This window comes from Bufo bufo, chromosome 7 (assembly GCF_905171765.1).
Source record: "Bufo bufo chromosome 7, aBufBuf1.1, whole genome shotgun sequence".
Classification (NCBI taxonomy): Eukaryota; Metazoa; Chordata; class Amphibia; order Anura; family Bufonidae; genus Bufo; species Bufo bufo.
This window is the reverse complement of record NC_053395.1, coordinates 45,586,340-45,600,658: the sequence shown is the minus strand read 5'-3', so window position 1 is coordinate 45,600,658 and position 14,319 is coordinate 45,586,340. Positions and strand designations below refer to the sequence as shown.

Sequence of the window (14,319 nt, the reverse complement as noted above, 5' to 3'; positions counted from 1 at the left end):
GTGGTAAGTAAACAATGCAATATGTTTATTATGTAATTATTTAGCTATTAATACTACATTGGAAACTAATTTACCTCACATTAAAAGGACACTATAGTCCCAGAACCACTACAGTTTAATATAGTGGTACTGGTGTCTATAGCCTGTTCCTGCAGAGAAAAGACACTGTGCAGTACTGGTGGTAAAGGAGTACTATAGTACCAGGAAAACAAACTCATTTTCCTGGCACTATATAGTTATTAGGAGTGGGGCACCCTCATGTCCCCCTCCCACTGGGCTGAAGGGGTTAAAACCCATTCAGCCACTTACCTTTCTCCAGCGCCGGCACTGGGAACTCTTCTCCCCGATCCTCCTCTTTGCTGCGAATGCGCATGCGCACGCATTCAAAACTATGTTCCGCGTCTTCCCACCAGAGTTTTAGAGGATCCTATATACATAGACGGTGGGCCCTCAGGATAATTTTTTCTGGTGGGCCCAAGGGACTTTAGTCCATCACTGCCCCTGGATACAAGCAGTGTATAATGTGATGGAAAAATGAATCCTGCCAGTAAAGGAGGAAATATGGACAATCACAATACATTAGTAAGTGCCTTGTATTACCTTTGCCTACATGATAAATGCCATTTGCTGAAGTGAGACATTTATACTTCCTCATTTTAATACATGAAAAGTTCCCATTCTACTGTATTTACATATGCAAACTTTCTACCAATTGTAGACATTTATGCTGAACTATTAATAATGTATGCTGATTCATTATTAATAGAAAAAATGCATTTATGTTTTCATTTATTTTTTTACTATTTACTCTATACATATGGCTGCATTAATGTGAATTGACATTTTAATAATGAGGCAGTGACGGCATTCATACATAATGCACGCATTTCCTTTATTCGGCACGTTTGAATATCATTATCACATATAAGATCTCCTGCGCACAGCATATACAGTACATTATGCAATCCGCAGAATACGGATACCTGCCACAATTTTATCACTTCCTTTACTAGAACTACCTATTCTTTTTTGCAAAACAGACAAGAATAGGACATGTTCAATAACTAGCGGAGCAGCCTCATGGATGTGGACGGCACATGGATGATATCCGTGTGCTGTCTTTTTTGTGGGCCTACAGAAATGAAGGGGTCTGTGTGCATTTTTTGCAGATCGGACTCAGACCAAAAATATGGTTGTGTGCATGAGGCCTAATGCAGACCATTATAAAGCAGTTACTAATGGGTCTGTGTGGGTTTCAGTTTGCATGCAGCATACAGGTCTCCCACAGTTAAAGGGGTTGTCTCATCTCAGAAAATGGGGGCATATCGCTAGGATAGGTCAACACCTATATCGAGAACGGAGCCCCAAAAGTGTTGGAGGGTGCACTGAGCATGCGCAGCCACCCTGCATTCACTTTCTATGGGGCCGCTGAAAATAGCAGAGCGCTGGCTCGGCTATTTCCGTCGGGCCCATAGAGGTGAATGTAATCAGTGGCCGTTCATGCGCTGTGCGCTTCCATTCACTTCTATAGAGAGAGCGCTTGGTGGTGGCTGGACCAGAGTCCTCCAGGCTCCACTTTGCGGGGCTCCGTTCCCAATATAGGTGCTGGTCCCAGCGATGGGACCCGCTTGTATAAGACAATGGGGGCATATCCTATCTATATGCACCCATTCTCTGAGATGAGAAAACCCCTTTAACCTGGCTAGACATTGATATTGGAACGTACATAGACATGTATTGGTGCAAACGGTATTTGTAGTGCCTCACATAGATGAGAGGTCCCTAGGGGCTATAAGGGTATAGCAATGTAACTATAATGTGGCAGGGGAAGAACATGAGGGAGCAATATCAGTGTTGGTGGAGGAAGGAGAAGAATAAGTATGGTTGTTTTATTCTTCTTCGTTTTATAATATAGAATAAAAAAACAACCATACTGGCGCCTACCTGGACGGAGACATACTATGGGTAACTTATTATTTCTTTAATTCTTGTTATTTCTTTAACATTATTATGGCCACTATTTGCACTTGCATTGTTTCGTGGTATCTTTATATTTGTTAGATATATGTTACTACCTATTTGATCCCTCCAGTGATGCCGCCATTTTCCTGCATTGTTGTTTTTAAACTTTTTAAATTGTCTTGATTAATTGTTCAATAAAGTATTTTCAGAATTATTATGCGGACTGTGCTACGACTGTGTTGCCGGGGGAGGTATGTCATTTATGATGAACCTCAGGCCTCGTCATAAATTACATGACTCTAACGTTCGTCTGTGCACCGAACTGAAATCTACGGCAGCTGGGTTTTGCGACTTTTTTAAGCCAAAAAGGGCCTAGGGGGAATGATGAATTTCCCCCAAAGTACTTTATCAGTCCTTCATCAAACAACAAATTGTCGCCTCAGTCCTCATACACATCGGAGTTCTACCACTTCGCACACATTGCATCAACTTCCTTTTGTGTTCAGGACAAACCAGAACAAATATTAATCTTTCTTTATTCCAAACAAATCCAAGATAATTCAAAATCCAAAATAGATATAGCGTAATAATTTTTAAAAACCTGAATCCATACAATCTGTAACAAAAACTTGCTAGAGAATCCACCAGCGTAAACGTGCAATCGAATCCAGCATCTGGCCGGCGTCTTTAACATATCCAATTGATCAGGGTTAGGACAACAAATCGCACATTCCACATTTAAATACCTGGTCACATGATCGTATACCATCTCAGTCCAATCAATACAAAATATAAACGCTAAAAACTTATCATGACATTAGCAGTAAATACACATAGACTACGATATTATAAAAATACAGTGAAATTGCAGATCTCATTGAGGTTCTTTTGGGGTCAGCAACTCAAGATGCTGAATCCAGAACACCTCCCTCTGTTGCAGTCTCTTGAAATTAACCCCTTCTTTGCTTTCTACATATTCCAATATCTGCCATCTTTCTTACTTACATTATGCGTTTATTTATTTTTTAATGCCTTGCTACACTAGTCTCACCATATTTTGGTTTATCAATATTTTCTTTCCTAGTAGCCTTATTCATTTTCTCTTTATACAATTTAATGAAAGATTTATGTTCATTTAGCCGCAATTTCATTGCTCTCTATTTCTGTCCAACATACAGGAACGGACTGGCCTTAGACCATACAGGGAAATTTCCTGGTGGACCGATGACCAGAGGGCTGCCTGAACTCTCCTCTCTGCCACTGGCCAGGTACATAATGAGCTCTCGGCAGTAATTAACTCTGTGAGAATCAGAGTTAATTACTGCAACCGGCCAGCGACCGCAAATGCCCTCCTGAATTCAACTGCTGTGTCCTGCATCTCTCCTCCTACAGTAGGTCCCCGTTCCATATCTTAACCAGAGGGAACTGGAGGAGGAGGACAGTAAAGGGCAGCTATTGATGGCCACCACAGAGGGACAGGTTTTGGGGGAGTATATTGTGTTGCCTTGTGGTATTTGGTTCTGCTGGGATGGTATTTTGCACTGTGGTATTGCTGACCTTCTTACTTGTGTTTTCCTATCTTCTGTCAATTTGGACCTGCCTACAACATGGGGTCACTTTTATTTTATTTTTCCAAGGCCATTTTAAAGGGGTTCTCCGTCCTTTTAATATTGATGACCTATCCTCAGGATAGGTCATCAATATCAGATCAGCGGGGGTCCGACACACGGCACCCATGCCCGATCAGATGTATGAAGGTAAGGCGCACGTGCCATCTCCCTTCTCTCTTCCTGCTCGCTGCTGCTATGTCTATGGTAAAGCAGCAGTGAGCAGGAAGAGAGAAAAGAGATGGCACGTGTGCACTGTGCGCGTCGTCTCCCCATACAGCTGATTGGTGGGGGTGCTGGGTGTCGGACTCCCGCTGATCTGATATTGATGACCAATCCTGAGGATAGGTCATCAATATTAAAAGCCTGGAGAACCCCTTTAAGTTACCAGTCCGCCCCTGCCGACATATCCCATGGCGCAAGGACATTTTAACAATATAACAAAACAATAACAAACACAGGTGCACTCTGCAGTATCACTAAATCCTCAAACTGATTTTAAAATTGAGAGATTAGTCAACATGTCCTACGGTGTAGAACATGTCTAAGCCCGGACACCGCGACAAGGTTTCTCAAGTAGCCCGGGACCCTACACTCTCCTACCTGAGCCGTATGGGCGATACCAGGAGCCAGTGGGCAAATTACAGGAGCATAAGGCCGACTCACAAACAACTCACCAGTTACCTCCAGCATGTGGCCATGCTTGCAATGGGAGGAGGGAGGAGTCTGTGAGTCCCACTTGTGGTTCGCCGCGGGCATCCTCCATTGTATGCATTTTGCTGGGGATTGCCATTAGCAACGGGCCACAAGTGCAGGATTTGCTCCCCTATATATATGCACAACTGCATGTGGGTTTGAAGCACCTCCTGCTAATGCCAACCTGTCTTCTTAGTTTGTATATATAGATTCCTGGAGGTGTATAAACTCCTATTTAAATGTGCCTGTTTTCCATCTACAGGTCACATTTAGGTGCACCTGTGAGGCCTGGGACATATCAGCAAGTCTTGAGTGGGACTCACAGACTCCTCCCTCCTCCCATTGCAAGCATGGCCACATGCTGGAGGTAACTGGTGAGTTGTTTGTGAGTCGGCCTTATGCTCCTGTAATTTGCCCACTGGCTCCTAGTATCGCCCATACGGCTCAGGTAGGAGAGTTTAGGGTCCCGGGCTACTTGAGAAACCTTGTCGCGGTGTCCGGGCTTAGACATGTTCTACACCGTAGGACATGTTGACTAATCTCTCAATTTTAAAATCAGTTTGAGGATTTAGTGATACTGCAGAGTGCACCTGTGTTTGTTATTGTTTTGTTATATTGTTATATTAATTATTACATCCGCACTTGTTACCTTGTGTAGGATGTCTATTGTGGTACTTGTGGTTCGCCGCGGGCATCCTCCATTGTATGCATTTTGCTGGGGATTGCCATTAGCAACGGGCCACAAGTGCAGGATTTGCTCCCCTATATATATGCACAACTGCATGTGGGTTTGAAGCACCTCCTGCTAATGCCAACCTGTCTTCTTCGCAAGGACATTTTACCAGATAGACAACTGATCTAGTATCACATGTACAAAAATGTTTTAACTGTATCTTTCTGCCACTCATCAGATGATACACAAAGTTCTCTTTAAGAACTGAATTAGGCTACTTTCACACTAGCGTTTTTTGTGGATCCGTCATGGATCTGCAAAAACGCTTCCGTTACAATAATACAACCGCATGTATCCGTCATGAACGAATCCGGTTGTATTATGTCTTCTATAGCCATGACGGATCCGTCTAGAACACCATTGAAAGTCATTGGGGGACGGATCGGTTTTCTATTGTGCCAGATTGTGTCAGCGATAACATATCCGTCCCCATTGACTTACATTGTGTGCCAGGACAGATCCGTTTGGCTCCGCTTTGTCAGGCGGACACCAAAACGCTGCAGGCAGTGTTTTGGTGTCCGCCTCCAGAGCGCAAACTGATGCATTCTGAGCGGATCCTTTTCCATTCAGAATGCATTAGGGCAAAACTGATCCGTTTTGGACCGCTTTAAAGAGCCCTGAATGGATCTCACAAACGGAAAGCCAAAATGCTAGTGTGAAAGTAGCCTTACAATGCTGGCAGCTCAGACAAGGATACATCCTTTTTTCACAGTCTTCAACCTTATTTGCCTATCTTTTTTCTTTTACATTGTTAATGTCAGCTCTAACTAAATAGCTATTGATCGTTTTGCCTTTTCTTTGATCAATTCTTGTTTAGTTCTTCGAGAACTAAACAAACAGCCATATCTCGGATCATTCTTCAGTATTCCCCACTACCATCTAAGATTCTCTTGATCTTCCCTGTACGTCTATCGTACAGTATGTATTCTATAATAAAAACTGATTCTTCTTCTCTTCCTTTTTTTTGTACTCCTCTCAGATAGTTTTGACTAATCTTCCTGATCATTGCTTCTGAATAACCTTTCTTCACAAACTTCCTACATATTTTTCCCTATTACCGGTATCTTTCAACATTTGTGGAGTACTACAAATCCATCCTCCTTTAGCTAGCAGGCTTTTTGGAAGGCTATTAAGCATATGTGGTGCATGATGACTTGTAAAATGAAGCAAATTATTTTTGTCATTATTTTTCATAAACCATTTGGTCTCAAACTTACTCTCTCTTTTCATAATTATAACATCCAAAAATGATATTGAATCCTTATTAAATTCTGGGGTAAATTTAATATGTTCATGGCATTGAATTAAACATTCTACAAATTGCCTTAATTGCTCTTCTGTCCCACTCCATGATAGGAAAATATAATCCACAAGTCTAAGCCATTTTACTACATGGCTCATATATGTGTGTTATGGATTTTGTGGAACCACTGTGACATCACCACAAGGGTGGAATCCAGACAGAAGGCAGCTGACCTACAGGGCAGGACAAACAGACACATGGACTTGGAACTTGTTCAGACTTGGATCGTGAATTCTGGAACCCAGACGTACAGAGACATGTACTTAGAACTTGTTCAGACTTGGATCATGACTACAGAAGACCAGTCCAAACAGTAAAAACTGCAAGGACCAGGAAAGTAACTTCTGGAAGCCAAACATACAAGAAATAGCAAGCAGACATGGCAATAACTTCTGGAACCCAGACATACTTGGCAGAAACCGGCAGATACAAGGATCAGGCTTCAGGAACAGGCTATGGGCTTCAGAATCAAACATTGTTGCACAGCCAGGGCCCTTTAACAGTGACCTCCACAGCACCCGCCCTTTTAACAGTGACCTCCACAATGCCCGCCTGTTTAACAGTGACCTCCACAGTGCCCCCCCCTTTAACAGTGACCTCCACAGTGCCCTGCTTCTTTAATGCTAGGGCTACACGACGACATGTGTCGCACAACATTTTGTCTCAACAATTTATATAATGATAGGCTATGGTGTCGCACTGTGATATATGACATGCTGCGACTGCAGCACAACAGTTGCAAAAAATCCATCCAAGACTATCATTATAAAAATTGTCGCGCGACACATGTAGAAGTGTAGTTGTGCCCTATGTGTCGTGCGACTTATTGTCGTGTAGCCCTAGCCTAAAGATGACCTACAGCAGTGAAGAAAAATGGCTGGGTTGTTATGGAAACCTGGAGTAAAACTGTGTGTATGTGGAGACTAAGGGCCTGCGAGCTTCTATTGGCTGATAAGGGACATGTGACCGTGTGTATGGCAGTTGAGATATGAAGAGAAAGACTTGCAGGCTTGTATTGGCTAATGCAGGTCATTTTCTGGGAATATCTCAGGAACAGTACATCCTAGAGAGCTGTGTCCCCCACATGATTTCTTTCCAGGTAGCAAGGGATCTGTATGCCAAGTTTCGTTTATATATAGATTCATTGTTAGAAGGGGAAATTAACTATCCAACCCATGTGCTAGGTATATTTGTGCATTCCACCGCTTGCAAATAATAGAGAGGATTCAGAGAGACAGTAGGAGGAATGTACTGTATACTTGACTGCCAAGAACCATTTAGGCACTCAAAGCTTCACATAAAAGGACATGTGTGTCCTTGAACTTTATGAAAGGTTCATGCCCAGTGTCAACTTTCGTGGATGCCATTCACTTAATACTGGACCTGGCACTCCTCATGGACTTTTTATATATCACTGTCACTCAGTTACACTGCCCAGAAGTTTTTATTGTTGATCAGTTTACATCGTCATGCCACATTTAAACATAAATATAATCTTAGTAAATGACACACTGGTATTTATCAGACAAACAAGGAAAAATACATTAACCTTGACCAATAAATATACTATTAATATTGCTATTATTTTCTTCTGTTATGTAAGTATTGAATAGTCATTTGTGTTTTCAGAATTTACATGTAGGCCCCATTCAGACAGGCCTATTATCCCCATTTAAAGGGAACCTGTCACCGGGATTTTGTGTATAGAGCTGAGGACATGGGTTGCTAGCACATCCGCAATACCCAGTCCCCATAGCTCTGTGTGCTTTTATTGTGTAAAAAAACCTATTTGATACATACAGTACAGACCAAAAGTTTGGACACACCTTCTCATTCAAAGAGTTTTCTATATTTTCATGACTATGAAGGCATCAAAACTATGAATTAACACATGTGGAATTATATACATAACAAACAAGTGTGAAACAACTGAACATATGTCATATTCTAGGTTCTTCAAAGTAGCCACCTTTTGCTTTGATTACTGCTTTGCACACTCTTGGCATTCTCTTGATGAGCTTCAAGAGGTAGTCCCCTGAAATGGTCTTCCAACAGTCTTGAAGGAGTTCCCAGAGATGCTTAGCACTTGTTGGCCCTTTTGCCTTCACTCTGCGGTCCAGCTCACCCCAAACCATCTCGATTGGGTTCAGGTCCGGTGACTGTGGAGGCCAGGTCATCTGGCGCAGCACCCCATCACTCTCCTTCATGGTCAAATAGCCCTTACTTTTAAAGTTTTCCCAATTTTTCGGCTGACTGACTGACCTTCATTTCTTAAAGTAATGATGGCCACTCGTTTTTCTTTACTTAGCTGCTTTTTTCTTGCCATAATACAAATTCTAACAGTCTATTCAGTAGGACTATCAGCTGTGTATCCACCTGACTTCTCCTCAACGCAACTGATGGTCCCAACCCCATTTATAAGGCAAGAAATCCTACTTATTAAACCTGACAGGGCACACCTGTGAAGTGAAAACCATTTAAGGGGACTGCCTCTTGAAGCTCATCAAGAGAATGCCAAGAGTGTGCAAAGCAGTAATCAAAGCAAAAGGTGGCTACTTTGAAGAACCTAGAATATGACATATTTTCAGTTGTTTCACACTTGTTTGTTATGTATATAATTCCACATGTGTTAATTCATAGTTTTGATGCCTTCCGTGTGAATCTACAATTTTCATAGTCATGAAAATAAAGAAAACTCTTTGAATGAGAAGGTGTGTCCAAACTTTTGGTCTGTACTGTATGCAAATTAACCTGAGATGAGTCCTGTCCCTGACTCATCTCAACCCATGTCCTCAGCTCTATACACAAAATCCCGGTAACAGGTTCCCTTTAAGCAGTTATTCCCATATTTATGGGAATAACTAGGAATAACTGCTTAAAGTTATTCCAATATTTATAGATATCTACAGGACGGTAAGTCTTGGCACTAATTCACATTACTATATTACACTTTATACTGTTGAAAACCCCCTTTTTAAAGGGAACCTATCATACATCGTGTCTAGAGCAGGAGATGTTGAGCAGACTGATATATAGTTTTATAGGAAAAGATTCTGCATAACCTGTATTTCGTTATATAAATTTCTGTTCATTCTGGGCTTTAAAATCAAGGAAGCTGTCCTATCAGTTATTGATAACTATCTCTGTTTACACGGTCATAGAGGGAAGGCTGTCAATCACTGATAGGACCTCCTCCTCATAGGGAAGGCTGTCAATCACTGATAGGACCGCCTCCTCATAGAAGAAAGGCAGTCAATCACTGATAGGACCTCCTCCTCAGAGAGGGCAGGCTGTCAATCACTGATAGGACCGCCTCCTCATAGAGGGAAGGCTGTCAATCATTGATAGGACTGCCTTCTCATAGAGGGAAGGCTGTCAGTCACTGATAGGACTGCCTCCTCATAGAAGTAAGTCTGTCAATCACTGATTGGACCTCCACCTCATAGAGGGAAGGCTGTCAGTCACTGATAGGACCTCGTCATCATAGAGGGAAGGCTGTCAATCACTGATAGGGCCACCTCTTGATAGAGAGAAGGCTGTCAATCACTGATAGTACCACCTCATAGAGACAAGGCTGTCAGTCACAGATAGGACCGCCTCCTCATAGAGGGAAGGCTGTGAGTCACAGATAGGACCACCTCCTCATATAGGGAAGGCTGTCAATCACTGATAGGACCTCCTCCTCATAGAGGTAAGGCTGTCAATCACTTATAGGACCATCTCCTCATAGAGGGAAGGCTGTCAATCACTGATAGGACCAACTCCTCATAGAGGGAAGGTTGTCAATCACTGATATGACTGCCTCATTGACTTCAAAGCCCAGAATGAGCAGGAATTTAAATAAATGAAATACAGATTGTACTGAGTCTTTTCCGACTAAAGTATATATAAATCTGTTCAGCTCCTCCCGCTCTATAACATGCTGCCTGCAGCTCAGACACTATGTTCAATGTGACAGGCTCTCTTTAAGAGGACTGCTCCCTATAAACACCAGATTAAAGTTCTCTAGCCCACCTCACATTCTGATTGGTGGTAACCCGTTTTAAACTCTCTTCTTTTTTTTGCTGGAAATTTATTTGTAAAGACGACTGGATGTGTCACTTAATTGACCTTTCCCCACATTAACACAGCAAGGCTTAACAGAGAACATGAAGGAGGTAGTGGAGGGGAGGGAGATGCCAAACTTTGAATATCCTTCCTTGATTTCTCATTTACAGCAGGGTCGGACTGACCCCATAGTGGGCCCCAAAGGTCCAGAAGAAAAAAAAATCTATATGGCTGCATTTGGAGCCAGTCAGTTGCAACTAGGGTCTATTTTTTTTATTGAAAATCTGTTAGACTTTATTAATAATAAATAATATAAGAATAATTCCCTATGGTGGGCCCAAGGAACCCAAGTCCAACACTGATTGAGTACAGAGCAGGGTAGCATTGTGTCGCTTACTGAAGGATGTAAAATAGCCAAAGGGAAAAAAATTGTCAAACTCTCAGCAATACTGGGAAGAATGAGAGTAAAGGCAATGCTAGGGACTGAGAGGGGAGGACTAAGGCATCATTCACATGACTGTAAGTATTTTGTGGTCTGCAAATCATGAATCCACAAAACATGAATCCTGGCCATGTGCATGCTGCCATTTTCTTTTTCACTTCAAAAGAAATGTCCTAGGAAAGGACATGTTCTATCTTTTTTGGGGGGCCGTGGAACATACATGTGGATGCGGACAACACACTGTGCTGAGGAGAGAGGATCCATGCTGGAGACTGAAAAGAGGGGAGCCATGCTGGTGACTGAAGGGACGGGAACCATGCTGGTTACTGACAAGATGATAGAGCCACCTTGAGAAATGACAAAAAGAAAGGTAAATCCAGGGAACTTAGGATAGTTGAGCCACGCAGAGGACTTTACAGAGAGGTTTGAGAAGGATACAATACAATACTGTATTATTATTTAACCTGTGGCTCTGCAACTTTCATAAAATCAAAAATACCATCATGTACTACAAATCTTTGGTAGGGTACAATGAAAAGTTATAGGTAGACTACTGTGAAATAATTAATGAAGTGATTTTGGGGGTTTTCATGATTTTGGGTGTTTGTTCATGAGCTGTTGTCATTAAACATTCAACCAGCATTTTGTATACTTTCTTTTAGAGGAACACCCTGATAAAAGACCATTTTGTAATGCAATTTTGGGAGGTTGTCTTAAAGAGGTTTTACAGTATATACGTTGGTGCATTCATATCGTCTTCAAAATTAGGAGTTCACCTACAGAAATATGTTTATAGCTTTGTGTCTGTGATCTCTCCTGGCTTGTACAGAACATTTTTTCTTTTGTCTACTGCATTAAGGAGTTTCTTTCTTGGTCCAAGTTGGATGTTAATGCTCTGCAGATCTTCATTAGAACACATGAGAAGAGAATCTAAATCAATTTTCTCTCTCAAAAGAGTGGCATGCAATTCAAGTAAGCCGTGAGATGCCAAGAAGACCTGAAGAGAAGAACTTTCTTCTTCTATATCTAGTTCTATGTCATCTACATTCCAGGCCCCATTTTCATCTGTGTTGCTATCATTCTCATTTCCATCATTGTCCTCTGGTGTAAACAATTCACTGTTGACTTTAAAACCCATGTCATCTTCAAGTGTGGAAATTTCATCAAAATCAGTGTTAGTACCCATCGCCTGGTTTTTTCGGAAAACCATGTTCCCAAGACCAGGGCGGTTAAAAATAGATTGCTTTTCTTTTTCCTCTGAGATCGTACCTTCCTCTTCATATTCACTGAAGACATCTGTGATCTTAGTACGTTGGGCGTTCTCATCTTTGGCAAACATCACATTACTCATGGTGTCTCTATCCATTGTGTTTTTATCTTTCTTTCTTACTTTTAGTTGCAATGTGTCCTTAAGACTCCTGGATAAACTGCTGATGGTCGATGGTGTTGAAAACCGGGCACCTACAGAGCCTGACAAGGTTCCTTTCGATGAATTTATTGTACCAGTCTTGTTAAAGTTTTTGCTCATCTGACTCTGGTGTTTCTCTTGGAGCTTTTCACATTCTATGATCTTACGTTCTGCGTCTTTCGTAGCTTGTTCCTTTAACCTAGCAACTTTCTTAGGATTCAAGGATGTTTGCTTACTGGCAGCTCCATCCAAGATATTGACACATTCTTTACGGTCTTTCATGATGGCCACATCCAGTGGTGAACGGAACTGGTTATCCAATGCAAAAATATTTGCTCCAAAATTAATTAGGAAAGCTATGCAGTTAGCGTGTCCTTTCTCTGCTGCATGATGCAAGGGTGTGTTTCCCCATATGTCACTTTTGTTTGGATCTCCACTGGAAGACAGATAAGCAAAGAAGGATTAGAATTTACCCTTAAAGAGCATGTGTCATCAGACAATGACCTATTGTTTAAATCAAGTTTTTATTTTAAACATAATTTTAAGAATTTATGGCAATGTTATTTTTAATTTTCCATGCTACTATCTACATTTTTTAAACAAATCCTAAAATCCTGCAATTTTCACACTACTGAACCTTAGTACACTTCCTCTTCTGTAGAGCTTCCTTTTCAGAAGTCATCTCATTATCATCTCAGGCAGGATTCAAATAGCACCTCTGTATAGATAACACATGATTCATCATTTACTATAGGTAATGGATACAGCTCACCTCCTCCCCCTCCCTGCACAATGACCTCTGCACAGGTCACACAGCATGGTCACACGTCTGCACATGTCACACAAAACTCTTCTACAGAAGACAATGAAGATCACCTGTCTAATTTGCTACTGTAAAGCATATCTCGAAATGATGTTTACAGCAACTCAGACAAGATATCTTGCCCCCTTGTGCAAAAAATAAAATAAAAATCTACAGTCAAAATAAAAACTAAAAAAGGAATATGTCTTAACATCTTGTCTTAATTAGTAAAAAAAAATATAGGTCCTACATTCCCTTTAAAGGGGAGCAAACAGATTTTGATGTTAGGGGCTTCACACTAAATTGAAGGGTAGAATACCACTAGCTAAAACTAAAAGACTACATCAAAACCGCCTGTTCATGGACAAGAACAGACATTTTCTATATAGAGCCAACCCTGTGCGTTGTGCAAAATGCGGAAAACACATGGCTGGTATCCTTGTTTTGCGGATCCGAAATTTGACGACCACAAAATACGGCATGGTCATGTGAATGCACCCTTAGTGATATACTGAGTTCATAGAGGAGGTCATTAACCTCTAATTATGCAGAGCAACTACATCTATAGCATCTCTAGAGTATCTCTAGCTTTGGAGGACCTAACATGTCTGTGAATAACATGGTCAGTCCACTAATTTGAATGGGCACAATGTAAGGGTTTTCCAGGAATAGAATATTGATAACCTATCCTCAGGATAAGGCTGTAAAGGAGGGACCAGCACTCACGCCTGATTTTTGATGCAGAATTAAATTTTAGTCACATATTAATTCATAGTGACTCGTTTCAGCACTCAAACGTGCTTTCATCAGACGTTTGAGTGCTGAAACGCGTCACTATGAATTAATAATTGACTAAAATTAAATTCTGCATCAAAAATCAAGCGCGAGTGCGGGTCCCTCCTTTACAGCTGCATCACTGGGATGCCCGCCCGCTGACACGTGCACTGCCGAACTACAAGGAGCAGTGCCGGCCATCTAATCTTGTATACTATCCTCAGGATAAGTCATCAATATCTGATTGGTGGGGTTCCAACCCCCATCACTGATCAGCTTTCTGACGAGTGCTGCAGTACAGCTACATACCTTGGCATGCAGCCCAGGGACTGAACTTTGATTAAGTCAAGTGACTGAAGAACTTGACGTCACCGGTAGAGATGAGCGAATCGAAGTTGATGAAGTGGAATTCCATCCGAATTTCAGGAAAAATTTGATTCGCACCGAATCAGAATTTCCTCACGCTTTGTGGTAACGAATCACATTTTTTACTAAAATTGCTGCTGCACATGTTAGGACATGGAGCAAAAAACTCTGGGAACGAT

The 14,319-nt window shown here is 41.6% G+C and overlaps 1 protein-coding gene across 1 annotated transcript in view; it reads right to left on the bottom strand.

The window, feature by feature from the left end:
* Positions 1 to 10,444: 10,444 nt before the first annotated feature.
* ANKS4B (ankyrin repeat and sterile alpha motif domain containing 4B) overlaps positions 10,445 to 14,319 on the bottom strand; it is a 34,888-nt gene continuing 31,013 nt past the window's right edge. The window contains exon 2 of the mRNA XM_040440143.1: positions 10,445 to 12,634. Coding sequence (XP_040296077.1) covers positions 11,581 to 12,634 — 1,054 coding nt within the window. The 3' untranslated portion in view covers positions 10,445 to 11,580. The remainder of the gene's footprint in view (positions 12,635 to 14,319) is intronic.